The sequence below is a fragment of the Xiphias gladius genome, chromosome 20 (assembly GCF_016859285.1).
Source record: "Xiphias gladius isolate SHS-SW01 ecotype Sanya breed wild chromosome 20, ASM1685928v1, whole genome shotgun sequence".
Lineage (NCBI taxonomy): Eukaryota > Metazoa > Chordata > Actinopteri > Istiophoriformes > Xiphiidae > Xiphias > Xiphias gladius.
The window spans coordinates 22,049,935-22,066,828 of record NC_053419.1 but is presented as its reverse complement, the minus strand read 5'-3'; the positions used below and the strand labels follow the sequence as shown (position 1 = coordinate 22,066,828).

At 41.9% G+C, this 16,894-nt stretch overlaps 1 protein-coding gene across 2 annotated transcripts in view; it reads right to left on the bottom strand.

Annotated features, from left to right (window-relative positions):
* Positions 1–9,716: 9,716 nt before the first annotated feature.
* Positions 9,717–16,894, bottom strand: part of cwc27 (CWC27 spliceosome associated cyclophilin) — a 32,243-nt gene continuing 25,065 nt past the window's right edge. For both annotated transcript variants that reach the window (XM_040158109.1, XM_040158108.1), the window contains 2 exons: positions 16,709–16,812; positions 9,717–10,275 (listed from right to left, as the gene is read on the bottom strand). In XM_040158109.1, coding sequence (XP_040014043.1) covers positions 10,113–10,275; positions 16,709–16,812 — 267 coding nt within the window. In that variant the 3' untranslated portion in view covers positions 9,717–10,112. The remainder of the gene's footprint in view (positions 10,276–16,708; positions 16,813–16,894) is intronic.

Genomic DNA, 16,894 nt, shown 5'->3' with positions numbered 1-16,894 from the left:
CTCTACAGGTTGTTTTAGCTTGTTTCAGCTCATTGTTTTGGTTTTGCCGCCCTCGACTATTCTGTTTTGGTTCAATGTCACCACTCTCATCTGCTTCTATTCCAGATGCACTAGTCAGCTGTTTTCAGAAAAAAAGCTCTAAAAAACCACTGTCCACTACCTGATCAGCAGCAAAAACCCGACAGACACAGTTGGACATAGTGGAGGATTTAGCAGCTAGTGAGCCAGAGATTTATCTCAGGACTTGGTGGAGACCAAAATAGAGCTAAAATGAGATTATTAAAGGAGTATTGGACTTATATTTATCAGGTGGACACAAAAACACAACTCCAAATGAATGTTAATGTTGATCTGTAACTGCTGGATGTGTAAATAAGCAACAAGTTTCGTAAACAGGTTAACAGCATCAACTTAAAGGGTAATAATATGTCATTGTTGTGTTCAAGACTTGTTTCTGTTGCCCCCAAGGGGGCCAAAAAAATCACTTATTGCAGATTTAAAGCTGTATTATTTGATTGTAGTCCATGAGGGCGCAGAAAAAAACATCAGAACAAGCTGACAAATACACAGCCACTAGATGTCAGCTGCACATTATAATAACAGTCAACTTAGACATCCAGGAGACATGGAGTTGGGAGTTTGGGAGTTGGTTGGACAGGTAGTACATGTGGCGTAAAAACCAATACAATGAGCTAAAAGAGGCTCAAAAGTTTGAGCTGCAGAGTCAGGTTATTATTCTAAATGTCTGCAGCATTTGATTGAGTTTGAGGCAATTGATTAAATGTCAGTATCAAAAATATTGATAAATGTAGGTTTAAAGGTGTATTTAAGCGGCGGAGCATTTGGAGGAATTCAACTGGCGCTTACAAAGTGATGCTCCAAAGGGCAAATGGTAATAAGGTGGAACGCTGCAGCAACTCATAATGACAGAAGGTGATGATAAAACCCACTTCAGTGAATGTGAATATGGAGCAAAGCTGAGTTACGAGCAAATGTAACCTAGGTCTAATTGTTTATGCGTATCCAATGACAGACAGCCAGCCACTTGTTTCCTGTCCATGACTCCCTTTTATCTTCTTTACCTGAGGCTTTAAGGTTACATACCTAAGATACTACTGCAGACTGGACAGCAGTCAAAAATAATGACTCCCAATACATGCCCTTTGCACTTACAAGAGTCTACAATTCATAGAAGCCACATTTGTGTTTTGGATGAACCTGTTGATTTACAAACACTTTGGCAGGTCAGGGAGTGCATCGCGAGGTTTATCAGGTTTACAGTGTGCACAGTACATAGAACCACGGCTGCCCAGCCAAGATGCAATGGAAATGAGGAGGCCTGAAAAAGTTCCATATGGGTCTTGAGGATTTTTCAATTAGGGCTGATGCAGGGAAACATGGAACAATGATTATTTTAAATCCACTGGGGGAACTTACAGATTTAAATTAATCTTTCAGAAGAGCATGATGGGAGAATTTTGTATTCTTTTCAAACAATATGTTATCACATAAAAGTTATTAAACTTGTTTATGTGATTCACCTAAGACATGTCATCAAACTGCCAGAAAGAACGGTCATGATGAAAAACATTGAAATCACCACAGCAGGATCCTTCAGAATAAGTGACGAAGGCATGACCTGATAACCTTAGGTTTTTCTGTCGAAGGACAAAACCTGCATCTATCACGTACAGTTTCTCTAGACAGCAGCAGCGGGGATACTGTGTGGTTTCTCTGAAGGCCATTGTCATGAGTGGGATCCTGTCTGAACGGGTTAAAATTGTTCTGCCTTTGCCTGAAGATCAGGTCAGTGCTTCTCTCACTGACCTAAAGCGGTGTCCATTTCTAGAAAGCAGAATCTGCAGACACTTGTTCAGACATATTACGACTTTCTGAACTGAAACTGAACACAAGCGACTTCTTGAACTTGTCTTTTGTCTGTTGTGGTCTAAAAGAGGAGCTCAAGCTAAATTTGCAACACACAAAAACAAGATAACAACAAAACAACTCAGTTGACCTAAAACTAAAAACTAAAAGGATGAATGTTTTATTGATGTGACCACACATACAGTGCTGTACACGATGACTGGTTGGCTTCAGCATCCACATTAAAGCCAAACCCCATTATGGTCCCAACTAGCCATACATTTGTGGTCTCTCACCAAAACTCAATATTATACTTACCTCTTTGTCAATAATCTCTCACAATATGGAATAAATTCACCAAGACCTTAAATGGAAATATTTTATAAAGTCCAGCTAGGGGGTTAGATAACAACTGCCTTCCATGTAACTCAATGCGAAATACTCTTTCAGTTTGAGGTAAAGTATTTCTGCGGTTTGTTTTGTTTGAGTTTAACCTTGGTCTTAGTTGTAGTCCTGGGCTTAATTTATTGTTTACACTAGTTTCCTTCTGTGTGCTCAGTTTCTGAGAAAGAGTATTCTTTCCTGATCGGTCCCGTCCAGTTGCTGTGGTATTGGATCTTTCACGGGCAGGCCTTGCTTGGACCTCATGTTTGGCAGGGTGTGGAGGAATGAATATATTATTTGTAATGTCCCAAGATCTGGGCCAGTTTCTGCAGCGCACAGCACTGGCTGGCATCTCTCTGGCTCCTGACATGCACCTCTGCACTGACATGTCATTTTCAAGGTGTGTCTGAGTTGCTTTTAACGAACATGGGGGCAACATAAGAGCATAGCAACATTGCCAGACAAAGTGAGCTTTGTATTACTTTATCGTCTTGGTCTGTTCTGACAACAGCACATGCTAATTTTGCTTTGGTGTAACACAAGAAGCGCTTTTGGAGACTATTGTTCATGGAGGGGAAAAAAAGAGGAGTGGTGAAAATGGGGAAGAGAAACTTGGCCTATATAAAAATAAATCTTATAAAGTAGCTGTGAAATAAGGCCAGTGACATAAGAGCATGTATCCAAGTAAAGCATATTAAAGGAGTAGAGGGCGCTGATTCAGCTTATGTTGAAGCGGGGGCCACATTTTTTCAAGTCTGTCTTAAAACAATACCCACACGCCCATACAGCATGTACATTGAAAGAGTTATTGGTGACTGTAACTCTTCCTCCTGTCCCGCACTGGTCACGATGAACGTGATTCCATGTGCAGTGGTGGAAAGTAACCAAATACATTCACTCACTTTACTTTTCAGATTAAAATTTTACATCAAAAATATAAAATAAACTCATAAAATACGATACATAGTGACAGATTAACAGCTTATTTTAGGACCCTAGACTTTCTGGCTTGTGACCCTTTTCAAAAAACACAGTGTGTACTTGTGGCTGCTTGTCACGTTTCAGACCACAGGGACATTTCCCTTGTAAACTTCTCAGACAGTTTCATTTCAAAAACTCCAATATTTCACACAAAAAAAGACAAGATTAGAGAGAAGGTGTTTGTTTTTTCTTCTTTTCTCTCCTATTAATGATCTTACGACCACTCAGATTCATCTGGTGGCAGAACCCCCTCCAAAGCTTTGGTAACCACTGGGCTAAACTAGCTAACTGTGTATAAGGTTGTTAAAACCAGCTCCACCTGGGGCAGCTATAACAGTAAAATGGTGCTCAGAAATGAATGCATCAGTATTTATTATGTATCTTAATATCTCAGACACAGGGGATGATTTCCTTCTGAACCAACAATTTTACGTTTGCTACTCTAAGAATATTTTGCTGACAGTAGATGCAGGACTTTCACTTGTAATGGAGTCATTTTACATTATGGCGTTGCTACCTGTACTCAAGTAAACCTCTGAGTACTTCTTCTGCCATTGTTTCAATGTAAGGCTGCATTCAGACCGACTTTAGTTTTGCATGAAAAATTGTAGTCTTCTCATACATTTGAATGGAGCAACAGCTGTGGTGCAACAGGGGTGCCAATGCAAAGGGCTCTGGCAAAACCAACCCAGGGTCATCTGGCAAAAACGTCGGACCCGAACTTGCTTTTGCTTCAACGCAACGGGATGTCTTTTGGCCAGGTGACTATTAAAATACGTGCAGTTGCACATAGCTGGTGCAGCGTTTACTTGGCGGCGTAAACGCCTCACAATTTTCGTGACAAAAGATGAAATAGCTGCCGCTGTGATGAAAACGCAGCCCCTTGGGCAGCTTTAACGCAGGGCTGACTTTGGCCTGAACACCCACTGAATGTGTGGGACACACACTGTAAGTGTTGAGCCAATTACAAATATGATTTGGGCGGGACGAATGATCGGACCAAGTTGGACCAGGTCTGTTCCAGTCTGTGTCAGGTGGTGTCGGCCGTCAGCAGATGAACTTGTATGATATGTGATATGCAAAGGTTTGAATCTTAAGTCTTCAGGTCCGGTTGCTGCCAGTCGCGTTTTAGTGACCACGCCTCCGGGATCTCACCGAAACTCTGTGCTTTTTTTTTTTCTCCTTCTTTTTTAGACCTTTCAGCACAAATGTGACTGCATATAAACAGTGCAAGCTCCTGGTCGTGATCTGTATTTGTTTTGGTACAGGCGAACAGTTGGCGCTCTCACGGGACTCGCCGGGTCGTCCACTGCCAGACGAGAGACGGAGGATTTACTCAGTTGTAAGGTTTATGCTCCCTCCTGACAGGAATCTGCGCAAGTTGATGGAAGCCATCTTTACGTGTAGTGTTTCTAGTCTTTGTAGATTTCAGCCAGTCTTCAGGTTTGTTCCGAGCTTAAGTCACAAGGGACAAAATGTACAGTCCTCACTGCCCCCCCTCGCTTACATTGAAATTTCTTTAGGAAGGGTTCTTTTCATGGCCAATATCGACAGGAGGGAGGTTTCCAGCAACCACTAACTCTTTCAGTGCACATGTTGGCATGTAAATGTTGTTTTAAGACAGACTCGAACCTTTCCTTTAAACCCAAGCAGAGAGAAAAAGCTGGTAGGCAGTGAGAACACCTGCAGCAGAGACAAATTAACTCTCTGCTCCGTCCTTGGACGTCTGCGAATGACCAACCATTAATCTGCCGTGCCTGTCCAAACCATCTTCTCTTTGATCTCGCGAACTCATCAATATCCTTCCTATGAACGCACGCTAACTTACTGTGCTCTCTTTCTTCCGCAGGGTCCGTCCATCGCACCCAGGGGAATCATCCGTGCAGGGAGGGCTCACGGGCACAGTCCAGAGGTCAGGCACGTGCTCACACACACCTATCCAACCTATGAGTTACAGCAAGAAAGGACCGTTTAAACCTGAAGTGTGAAAAGGAAGAGTTGAAAGCTAAATGCAAATGTACGTGCTTTTTTGTAACCCCTAGTTTCACAGCAGGAAGTATGTACAGAAAGAGGAGAGGAGAGAGTAATCCATGTCAGAAAAGAGGTGTTAGCTGAATTTCCATGAGATGGGAAGGATTAGTTGGCTATATTTAGCCCTTACCCACAAGGGCAGAGGGAGATAGTGGTTGTAGAATAGCATGATAATGCTATTAACATCCCATCTCATCCCTGGCAGTCACGTGACCAGCAGCAAAGAGTGGTATTTCCTGCTCCGTGCCGGGCACAGTGACACGGGGGAACGTCAAATATTCTCCTGGTGGTGCTGGAGTGGAATTACAGCGTCCCGTCCTTCTCTCTGGTCCCCTCTTTAAACATAAATGACTGATTTATGTGGCTAGCAATGTCCTTATAAAAAGCAGATTTATCTGAGCAGACGGAGCCTTTTCCGTGCATCCTCACGAGAAGAAATATTTGGAGATTAAAGGGATAAAGCACATCTTAAAACGGTACTGACATGCCTGTATGTACAGTACGCTGAAACAGATTTTGGTCGCTGTCATGACCACAAAGAGTTCCCTTCCTTAAGCAACTGCAATGTGCAGCGGTGGAATCTAACTGAGTACATTTACTCAGGTACTGTACTTAAGTACAAATCTGAGGTATTTGTAGTTGAGTATTTTCTTTCCTTTTTCTATTTTCTAAAATATGATGCCCTTCAGTACATTAAACATCCCCAACAGTATATTATAGAGACGAGAGCTGAAACCATTAGTCGATTAGTCACTTTGTCCATTGACAGAAACCTAATTAGCAACTGCTTTGATAATCGTTTGTCACTTTTCATGTAAAAATGCCAAAGATTTCACGGTTCCAGCTTCTCAAATGTGAGGAGTTTTTTGAATAATCTACATAATAATTATTGTAATAATTACAGTTACAAAACTATTCACTGACAAAACAGAAAATTTGAATGTGTCACTTTGGGCTCTGATGTCTAATGATATAATAGAAAAACAGTCAGCGGGAACATTTTTCTGCATTGAGGACTTTTATTTTTAAGTGGTTATACTAACATACTTTTACTTTAGCAACATTTCCAATTCAGGGCTTTTACCTGCAATGTAGTATTGCTACAGAGTGGTATTAGTACTTATGCTTCAGGATCTGACCGCTCCCTCCACCGCTGTGTAAGTGAAGGAGGACAAAATCCACAGCCCGCGTTCTGTGCTAAAATGCATCCTGCAGGTCAACTGAAGGTGAAATTAAGCTTCAGTCATCTGCGTTAGACAGAGCAAGATGGTATTTTTGAGACTGCTGAACCCACACATCGGCCTTGGCTGAATTTTAGCACGTACATTTACACAGAGCACGGAATGTAAAATGTGTCCTCCATCGCTTACATTAAAATTGCTTCGAGAAGGGATCTCTTCAGGGCCAGTAGGGACAAGAGGTTGCAGCGGTTTCCCACTGGGACCATGTGAGCACTGTTTTAAAAAGCCTTGGAAAAAAAAAAAAAATTTGCGAACCTGTCCTTTAATGTCAGAATTTCTCCCAGCTACGCATCAGTGGCACATTTCAACCCGACCCGGACCCAGGAGCACACAGAGTCAGTCACATCACCTGTTTTAGATTTGCAGCGGCTCGGGCCGAGCTGGGCTCATAATGTCAAATTAACTCGCCTTCCTCTGCCATACGAAAATTTAAGCATAATCCCAGAAGTGCAGTAAAAAAACAGAGCGCTGGCCAAACGCAGCTCCTGGTCACACACATGGCAGTGGCAGATCATTTACCCCCAAAACCACCGCAGTGAGGTAAAGTCTTTGGTTTGAACAGTTCCTTTTTCCAAGCTCTGACTGCTCCAGTGGTGACCTGGGGAGGACAGTGAGGCAGATACTGTTGAGGAGGAAGAGGAAAAAAAAAAAAGAAAAAAAAAGAAGAAAAAGCCGTAGGGTGGTTAGGCCATCTCTGGTTTTCGTCTCAACATTAAAAGGAATAGTTCCACATTTTTTTTTTTTTTGGGGGGGGGTGCTTATTTGCTTTCTTAGGTTCCAGGCTTTCGTAGTATGAGGATATTGTCAGACAGTGCCTGGCCCACAAGAAACACTGATACTAAACTGGCCTTTATTAAAGCATATTCTCTGAAGCAGCTTGTTCATTGGAATCACAGTGCAGTCACTATTTCTTATTCCTTTCAAGCCGGATGATTATTTAATCAGATGTTGGCGAGCCGTCATTTTTTTGTGTTTCAGCAGCAAGCGAAGACTGTCGTGGTTTCAGTGCTGGTAAGAGTGAAAGGGATAAGGAGAGTCAGATGGGAAGATTGATACCACTTCTCTCGTCTGTCTGTTCAGTATGAATCTACAGCCAGCGGCCGGTTAGCTTAGCTTAGCACGAAGACTGGAAACGGGGGGAAACAGCTAGCCTGTCCAAAGACAAAAAATAAAAAAAACCCAAACACCTACCAGTACCTCTGAAGCTCACTAATTAACACAAAGTTACTGCACACACGTCCCAATAAAAAGCCAAACCTCCTTTTTACGCCACGGTTTTTGTACATATTAAACAAACAAGATAAAATACGTTAATTATGGGCTGTAGAGATGCTGGTATGTGGCTTTTATTCCTTTTGGACAGCTGTTTCCATCTGTTTCCAGTCATTATGCTGGGCTAAACTAAGCTAAGCATCTCCTGGCTCCAGCTTCACAAGCAAACGGACGCAGGAGTGGTATTGATCTTCTCATCTAACCCCGAGGCAAAGAAGCGGATTTCCCGCAATGTTGAACTGCTCATTTAATCTGGTAAAAACTGCTATTGTGAAGTGAGGTGTCCTCATATCTGCCAAAAGCTGAATCAGATATGAGAGGCTGCACCAGGCTATTCATTCCATGGCCATTATCTAGAATTAGTTTAATACCCTCTGCTCTTTTTTTTATTCCAAAATATTATTTAGAGGTAGCAGTATCTGTGCTGCCGTTGTACTTTGAGAAAACGCTTACTCCGAAACTCCACTGCAACACGCTGCATCTCACCGGGTTGATGAATGCAACCAGTATTAAAGAGAGCTTCAGGTATTTAAAAAAAAAGGTACTGAGACAATAGGAAAGGTCAATAGAGCAGATATCTTAGCTGTGAAACCAAGGCTGTGTCTGAAATGAAATCACTCCCCGAGTACTACCCACTGCGCTTTATCCACTTTCCGCCATTTTATTTGATTGTTAATTTAGATAGTGACAGAAGAGAAATACAGACATGGAATGCAGGCAGGGGTGTGGTGATATGCTGTGGTGTCTTATCCCCCCCCCCCAACTTCTGTGTAAATTTTATTCAGTATGTAGCACCCTCAAAAATCCCTCACGACTGAACACAATAAAAAAAAAAAATGTACATGACTTTTTCTAATAATTCCACATGCAACACACTGAAATTACAGGTGTGTGACACTACACCTAACTAATGGTCTCTGTGAGGAAGAAAACCTTTTTTAAAAAATAAAAAAAAACCAAAAACCCTGATTTAGCCAAGTTTGAAGTCAATTTCATTTTTTTACTGGTCATTATATGATTATTTGAGGGGCTACACTTAAGTTCAATGTACTCAACTTAAAAGTAAAAATAAAAAAAATTTTGGTTGTGTTTTACGACGGAAACATTTTTTTGACGCAGATTTGACCTGCGCCAAAAAAAGCAGCTTTTTGTTTGCATTGCAATGTTTTATTCAAGAAGTCATGTTTTTGTGTGACAAATGTTTTACTACTGCAACTGTGTTTTTGGTGTCTTATAAGCCCGTGTGGACTGGTCACTTGTAAGTTATTTATTGCACATTACAAAATAAATAACTTAAGTATTACCTGTCACTCATGGTGCAGAATGATGATGATTCGTAAGTGTCAGAAATCTCCATTTACTGCTCACTATAGAGCTAACCACTGCTAAATATGTGGTATATGAGTGAGTGATTTTGGCCACAGCTCAGGCCTTCTGACTAATACACACTCAGTGGCCACTTTTTCGTCACACCTGTACGGTCTAGTCCGATCCAATACAGCCGGCATAACTTTCATGATGCCTGTAGGCTTCAGGTTTTTGTCGACAATGTTGCAGACGTGCCGATTCTATTCTACGTTTTTAGCACTGAGGTCAGAGTTAGTGATAGTGTTGAACCTGTCTGCATTATATGCAGAGGTGTTTCTAATATTCTGCCCCACTTATGTATGTGAATGGGAAGGACAAAAAATATAAAAACACCTCTCAATATGGTGTAGACCAGTACAATAATCACCTTTAACAATGACCTCATTCATAAACGTATGATTGAATGTACACATTTCCAACAATGTCACCAAAAAACTGATCCTTGTGGGCTTCGTAAAGATCGATAACATAAGGCTGTTGTACTGGACTGCGTTAGATTGTACAGGTGTACCTAATAAAGTGGCCGCTGAGTGGTACTTTTGTTTAAAATAAAAATTGAGCAGAGTCAAATCATTGGATCTTTTTAACAAATTTATTCTTCTGGCAAAGTCTCCTCTAAGCTCTAGACGACAAAAGCAGAAAAAGAATTATGCCAGTAAACGACTGGCATAAAAAAAAGTTAACTTTACACATCATCTAATCACGACCTCAATCACCACCACAGTCTTGATCCTGATGAGTGACTGAGCCTTGTCTGGGTGCAGCTGTTCCAAGTGAAGAAGCCTTTCCATCACAGATTACAGGGATGGTATGCGCTCAGGTCAGTATCCTCGATCCAGATGTTCGAGCCAGGAGACTGTTCAACAAAAGCGGGGTTTGAAGTGTTGGAAAAGCAGACAAGCAGGATGCTGCATGACCAGTTCTTCAATCACGTGGCTTGGGCAGGACCTGACCTTCGACCTCACGCCCTCACCTCTTGGCCTTCTTCTCCTTCATGATCTTCTTGCTCTCCTCTCTCCTTCGTTTATTGACAGGGTTGCGCGGGTCGTAGATCTCGAAAGTGTCCTCGTCCTGCATGTTGGCATCCTTGACTTTTCTGGTTTGCTCATCAAACTGCAGAACATGGGCCATCCTAAATCAGACGGAGAGAGGGGTGGAGAGAGTTCAAAGAACCGCCGCCGAGGATCCACTAAATCACTGCTCTGTAGAACTTTTACCCAGAGGCTAGTCTCTTTTTGCTTTGAGCAGTTTGATTACATTACACCATCTAAAAATGGGAAAAACTTGGATTTGAGAGACCATGTCTATAATTCTGATTGCTAGTATTTTTTTCAGCTGTAAATCACGAATATCATAACAAAAAAAAAAATGAAGAAGCTGAAGATGGAAAGAAAACATTAAAAATGGGGAAAACACTGGCAGAAAAAGTGAATAAACTGAGGTAATAAAATAAGAAATGAATCACAAACACAAAGAGATGAAAAAAAAAAACATTAAAAGCACGGAACAATAAAAATATTTTAGTAGACTGGCCAAGTGCTATGCATTCATGCATTAGCATACTGTGAATGGAATGTGGGTCTGTCATGTTGGCAGTGCAGAATGGTTGGCAAGCTCGTGCTGAAAGCTAAGACAAAGCCAGTTGATTCATTTTAAGTGAAGACTAAATTATTACAAAGAAATCACCTTTTTCTAATTCTAGTGAAGATCCTAGATAATAAAATGCCGTTTTCCTGAGTCTTGAGCGTGAGACTTTTCCCTTTTGTGGCAACACAGAGTTTAGTTAAGTTTGTCACTGATCTCCCATCAGCTCAAGCAGTGACCTCTTTTCACCTCTGCAGGTGCCACTTGACAGTTTTCCGACTCTATATAGAAGGTGATTTCAAAGTGCCTTGTACCACTAATTTGTAAATTATTCATAACGCTAACGGAAAGAAATGACGTCCACTGCTGTATGCATTAAAGCTGCGTTTGCGTTTTTTTAACTATAAACACAACATCTCACTTCACCTAATGAAGCTGTTAGGGCTTATGTGTTAGCAAGCGGCTCCTGATTTACATATCCAGCAGATGTGGAGCGAGATTAGCATTCATTCATATAGTGTTTGAGTCCACTGGATAATGTAAGTCCAATAGTCACTCTCTGTTAATTTCTGTTTTGGTCTCCACCAACTCCTGAGGGAAATATCTGGCTCTTTAGCTGCTAAATGCTCCACCATGTTCTCAACCTAGTCTCTAACATCTGCTGTTTAGGGCTGAGCAGGTTGATTACAGTTAGTTTATCGGAGCTTTTTTTTCCCGAAAAACAGCTGTGGCTGAAAACAAAGCTGAGTGGCGAGACTGAACCAAAACCGTAAATCTGTGGGCCAGAAAAATAATATTGATTAGTGCAGCTTCAAATTACCCACGACGGGCTATGAAGATGGAAGTCGGAATAAATCAAATGACAGACAAACAGTACACAACTGTGTCCAAGTGATTGGCTGAACTTTGTCCTTTGGACTAAACCCAAAACATGTCCAAAATATTCTGTATTGCTGTCAGTGGGAAGCCAATATACAGCCATGTTAAGCCAAGGTCAGACAAAGTGTTTTGAACTCAAATTTTAAGCCTTGTTGGAATTTAAAGACACTGTGGTAGCCAGACAAAATGGTTAAAACACGATTTTTAGTCTGGTTGGGGAATATACTACCTTATTAAGAAAAAGTATCTGAATGCTTTCTCTAACTAAAAATGATAAGTACAGTGTTAGGCTCATATTTTGAGACATCTTAGCAGTTAAAAAATCCTGAGTGAAAGCCCTGGTCCCAAGAGAACAGACGGTCATGTGTCTTTCATTTCCCCAGTCACTTTCTCTTCCCTCAAAGACAGATTCAAGAATCAGGACATTCCTCACAGGAGATATCAGTGTCAGGCCCTTCACAGTTAAAACACAGTTTCTTCCACTGTAAATCTAAACAAGAAAGCGAGAGTGACTTTTTAGGCACGCCAGAGGCTACATCTTCTACGTCCAGGTCTGAGTGGAAAACCAAGTATCAGAAATAACTGAAAGATGTTGGATTCTGTTGTGGACAGGGAAAACTTTTTGGCCATGATAGCAGCGTGGCTCTAGGGATGGCAAAGTCAGTCGGTCTGTCCACCGCTTTAGTCCAGACCGAAATACCTAAACAACCCTCGGATGGAATACCATGAAAATTTGGGCAGACATTCGTGTTCCCCGGAGGACGAATCCTAATGGCTTCTGTGATCCCCTGACTCTTCTTCTAGCGCCACCTTGAGATTTGTTGTTTCGAGTGAAGTATCTCAACAACTATAGGCTGGATGGCCATAGAATTTGGTACAGACACTCATGTCCCCGTCGGGATGGTTGGTAACCGTTCTGGTGATCCCCTGACTTTTTATTGAGCACCATCCTCATGTCAAAATGTCAGTCCATCTAATATTTTGGTTTATAACCACATCTGTAACTTTCCGAAACCGACAATCCAACATTCTCACCCACTTCACACGGCAATTGGCCAGCTGTGTGGAGCTGAGAGAGAAGCCAGGGTGTGACCTTCTCTTTCAGCTCTCTTTTTTTGTTCATTGCATAACTACTGCTGTCACTTTTCTACACGTACAACCGAGTGCAACACTGTGAAGGTCTTCTAGGCGAGACTGTCTAGACATGTGCGCCATTATCCCCACATAAACATATTTGATTCCGGATGTGGTTGGAAAACACGTAATACCAGTTCTTTTCTAGCATTCCCGACTCTTAATCTTGCTTGAATACATTCAGGTGAAGGCTAAAAGAGATGTTAGGTTGCTCTTCGAGTATTTTTCAGACCAATTTTCCCTTATTTGACAGTAGACGGAAGAGGTGTGGCGAGAAATGAGGGGAAAGAAAGAAGGTACATGCAGCAAAAGTCCCCGGCCATACTCAAACCAGGAACATTGCGATTACATGGTTGGCGTCTTAGACCTCTTGGCTACCAGGACTCCTTCTACAGCAGGACAAAGAGCCCAAACATACAGCTACAGTCATAAAGAACCATCTTCAGAGACATGAAGAACAAAGAGTCCTGCAACAGATGGTCTGGCCCCCAGAGAGCCCTGATCTGAACATCATGGAGTCAGTCTGGGATCAGTGTACCGAGGAGAACTGGTGCTGTTTTAAAGGCAAAGGGAAGTCACACTAAATCCCGATTTGACTTGGGTTTTTCTGTTTACTGCATACTGCACTTTCTATGAAGCTAGCTGATATATAAAAACTTTTCACGGCAATATTTTTTGAAAGCAACCTCACTGTACTTTTAGTGCCTAAAAATTTTGCACGGCACTGTCCAACAATCCCACTGGGTTCACTCATGCTGCATCTTCGAACCCTCCCTTCAAAGTCGATCATCAACGGGTCTTTCTTATCTGCTAGACAGAAAAAAGACATGACGTTGTGCTGTATTGGTCTGAGAGCGTAGCACCAGTTTGTTTCAAACTGGCTGTACTAAATAAAGAAACAGCATTTTCTCTATTGTATATTTTAAAAATATTTTGGGTTTGATGCCTTGTCTACTGTGTGTAGCACGGGGTATGTGTCTGCTCCCGTCTCTGAAGCTGAGTGCAAAGTTTGTGTGTGTGTGTGTGTGTGTGTGTGTGTGTGTGTGTGTGTGTGTGTGTGTGTGTGTTCATGTGTGTGCACTCTCTTCTGTGTTCATTTGAAAATCGGCAGGAGTTGTGACAGCTCATCTAGAATGTCATGGCTAGACTCTGGCAGACCCCGAGGACTCCTGCTGTGTGAGCGGGCCGCCTCTGATAATTCGTCTAGCAGTCTCAGTGATGACAGTCCGCCGGCCGTACAGCCTCAGAGTCATACACCTCCGAGACCTGATGTGGAAACTCAGCGTTCAGGCCTTATCAAAACCACTCTGTGCTGCCATGATGCAAGGCCACAGAAGCCTTTCCTCTATTTATTTTTTTTTTTCCTTTTTTTTTTTCACTCAAGTAGTGGGTGGAGATTAAGGAGTACAGGAGGGATGGGTGAGAGCAATGGCGGGCTCTTTGCAAGGAGAGTGTGGACTCTGTGAGGTTGTGTGTGTTAGCAGTGACCGAGAAGAGGAGGAGGGGGCTGAAGAGGGAGAGTCAGAATTTGTAGACACAGACACAGATGGAATAGTTTACCTCCTCTGGCCCAGACTTGACTTCCAATGTCTGATCTGTTGTAACCCACATTCTGTTCGCAGTGCTCCTAGAGTGGCACAGACTTCCCACTGGTGTTATTGTAGGATCTGCTATGCTACCGCCCCTGTCCCTCCCTCCTCGCCATACCTGGGAGGGGGGTCAGTGAGGTGTCTATGGCCAGGAGAGGCTCCAAACACCAGCCAAAGCTTCTCTCAAATTCATTAGGGCCCCCACACACGGACAGACTTACACTTCAAGGGGGCTTCTCGAGACTAATAGCAACTACAGATTTTGTTATTTTAAATCTCTCACACACAGACACTTTGCTCAAATTCAAACACATGGTATTCATTTCAAACCCTCACTCTGTGCAGTTAGACTTTGAGATCTTTGGTGAAAAACAGAATATGAGAGGAAAACACAGCGTCAGGGCTGATTTCCTGATGGCCAATCTGGTGGCTGCGGGTTGAAGTCCCAACTTGACATACACACACATGCATACAACTTGAACTTTCACACACATTTATCAGAACTCGAAGCGAGCTCTGGATCCGACAAAGGTCAGGTTCACCGCTTACTGTCTCATTTACGGCGCTCCTACTATAATAATAAAAAGCTTTCTTTCACCATCTCCTGCAATCCAGTGTCTCAATAGAATAACACAGTGTAAACCAGCAGAAGCTAATGAAAAAGGCTTTTTTGTGCCAACTTGTCATGCTTAAAGATCACCATCCATAAAACACTGTGTTTGCCAAACTGCTTCTCGAACTGTCCAGGAGCACTCAGGACTCTGGTGTGCTCACATGCTGCTACTAATATTTTCTACAGCCAATAGTGCCGGTGATTTAAAGCTTAGCGAGGCTGCTTACACGGCAGCTATTGTATTCCGTCTTTGGTAATCCAGCACTCCGTCTCCAGAGGTATAAGCATTTATGCGCTATAAATTTGAATGAAATTACAATGACTTTATATAAAGTAAGACATGCTAAACTTCCAAAGGAAAGTAGTATCAGACAACTGTGCCAATAAATCTAACCTGTTAGTAAGCACCAAAATCTGGTTCAAACACACCTGTTGTTCTCATTCTGCTGCAATAAATAATTTCAATTCAGAGTCATGACCCCTTTCTGTGACTCAGCTAGGCTATTGAGATAGTGGGCTGAAGCAATAATTTGTATTTAGATAATGCCACATGACTTTAAAAGTGACTTTAACCCAGTGATTTAGTAAAGTTGAGGAACTCCAAAGAAAGAGAGTAAACAAAGAATGATCCAAACTGAGGCAGCTGAGACTGAGATATCCGGATTTTTAGTTCCAGGCACAGGTCAAACTTAAAAAAAAAACAAAAAAAAAAAAAAACAACTGAATCCTACACTTCCCATTACGCAACTCAGTAGCATATTTCATTAGATCCTCCCTGCCTGGTACATGTCCATGTCTTTCAAACTTCACACCCCTGGTTTGTAACACACAATCAGTTGCCAATTTATCAAGTGCACCCAGCTAAAAGCAAAGCAGCCTGATACAACAGTCCTGCACTAAATCCTGCTTTCGTAAAGGTTATAATTTGGGATCATTTCGAATGATTCTGATGATTAGTCGACTAATCATTGCAGCTCTGTACAAAACAAATCATGGTTCTGGGATTTTGTGACCAATTTGAATTTCGTTTGTCCAGTTAGAAAATCGGACCAGTAAGCGAGTCGTGTGGGTTGTATTTCTTCAGCTACCAAGCCCGGCAAGCCCTAGTTAAGCAAAGCCTTGGCAAACATCGGCTGGACTGAAAATATTTACAGCAGAAACGACACTCATTGCGCTGCCATGCCTATTCAGAGTCAAGATCGAAGATTTTTAGAAACAGTTTTAACTAAAGCCTGATAGATGGAGGATTTTTGAGGCAGGTAATGACCGATATTTGGGCGTCGAAAACATCTGATAACATACTGGCAAACACATAACACAGAAAATCCTGATATCGATCCCTCAGATGTGTTTTTTGTAAAATTTTGACCAAGATACAAACTGACGAGAACTTTTTATGGCGGTTTCTTGTTACTTATCAGCCGACATATTCTCTGGTGACAATATATCTCTAATAAACTATTGTCTTATCTCTGGTGTGAGTAATGGTATTGAAGAAATCGATGATAAGCGTCCAAATGAGGTAAATGACTTTTTCTGATTAACACTCAACAGTGACTCTGACAGTCAAACAGTGCATACTTTTCTCAGCACCTACACTCATGGCCATGGTTGGGCACATGTCTGACTCTGTTTATCAACCGGCAAATAAATTCGAAACAAACTTGAGAATGATTCCACAATGACAGATGAATTAGAAGAAATAAATTCAATTTAAAAAAAAAATATGCCACTGATTTATCTGAAAGGGTACCAGGCGCACTGACCATCCTTTGTCGTCGTCTTCTGCCAGCTCCTCCACGTCGTCCTCCGGAGCTTCAGTGATAGCCGACGACAGCTTGGACTTGAAGCAATTGAGGAGAGCCAGTGTCTACAAGGCCAAAAGAACAGACATCATTAGAACAAATCAGTGCATAGTTAACTATGCGACAATCCCCAGTCAGTCCGAGGAA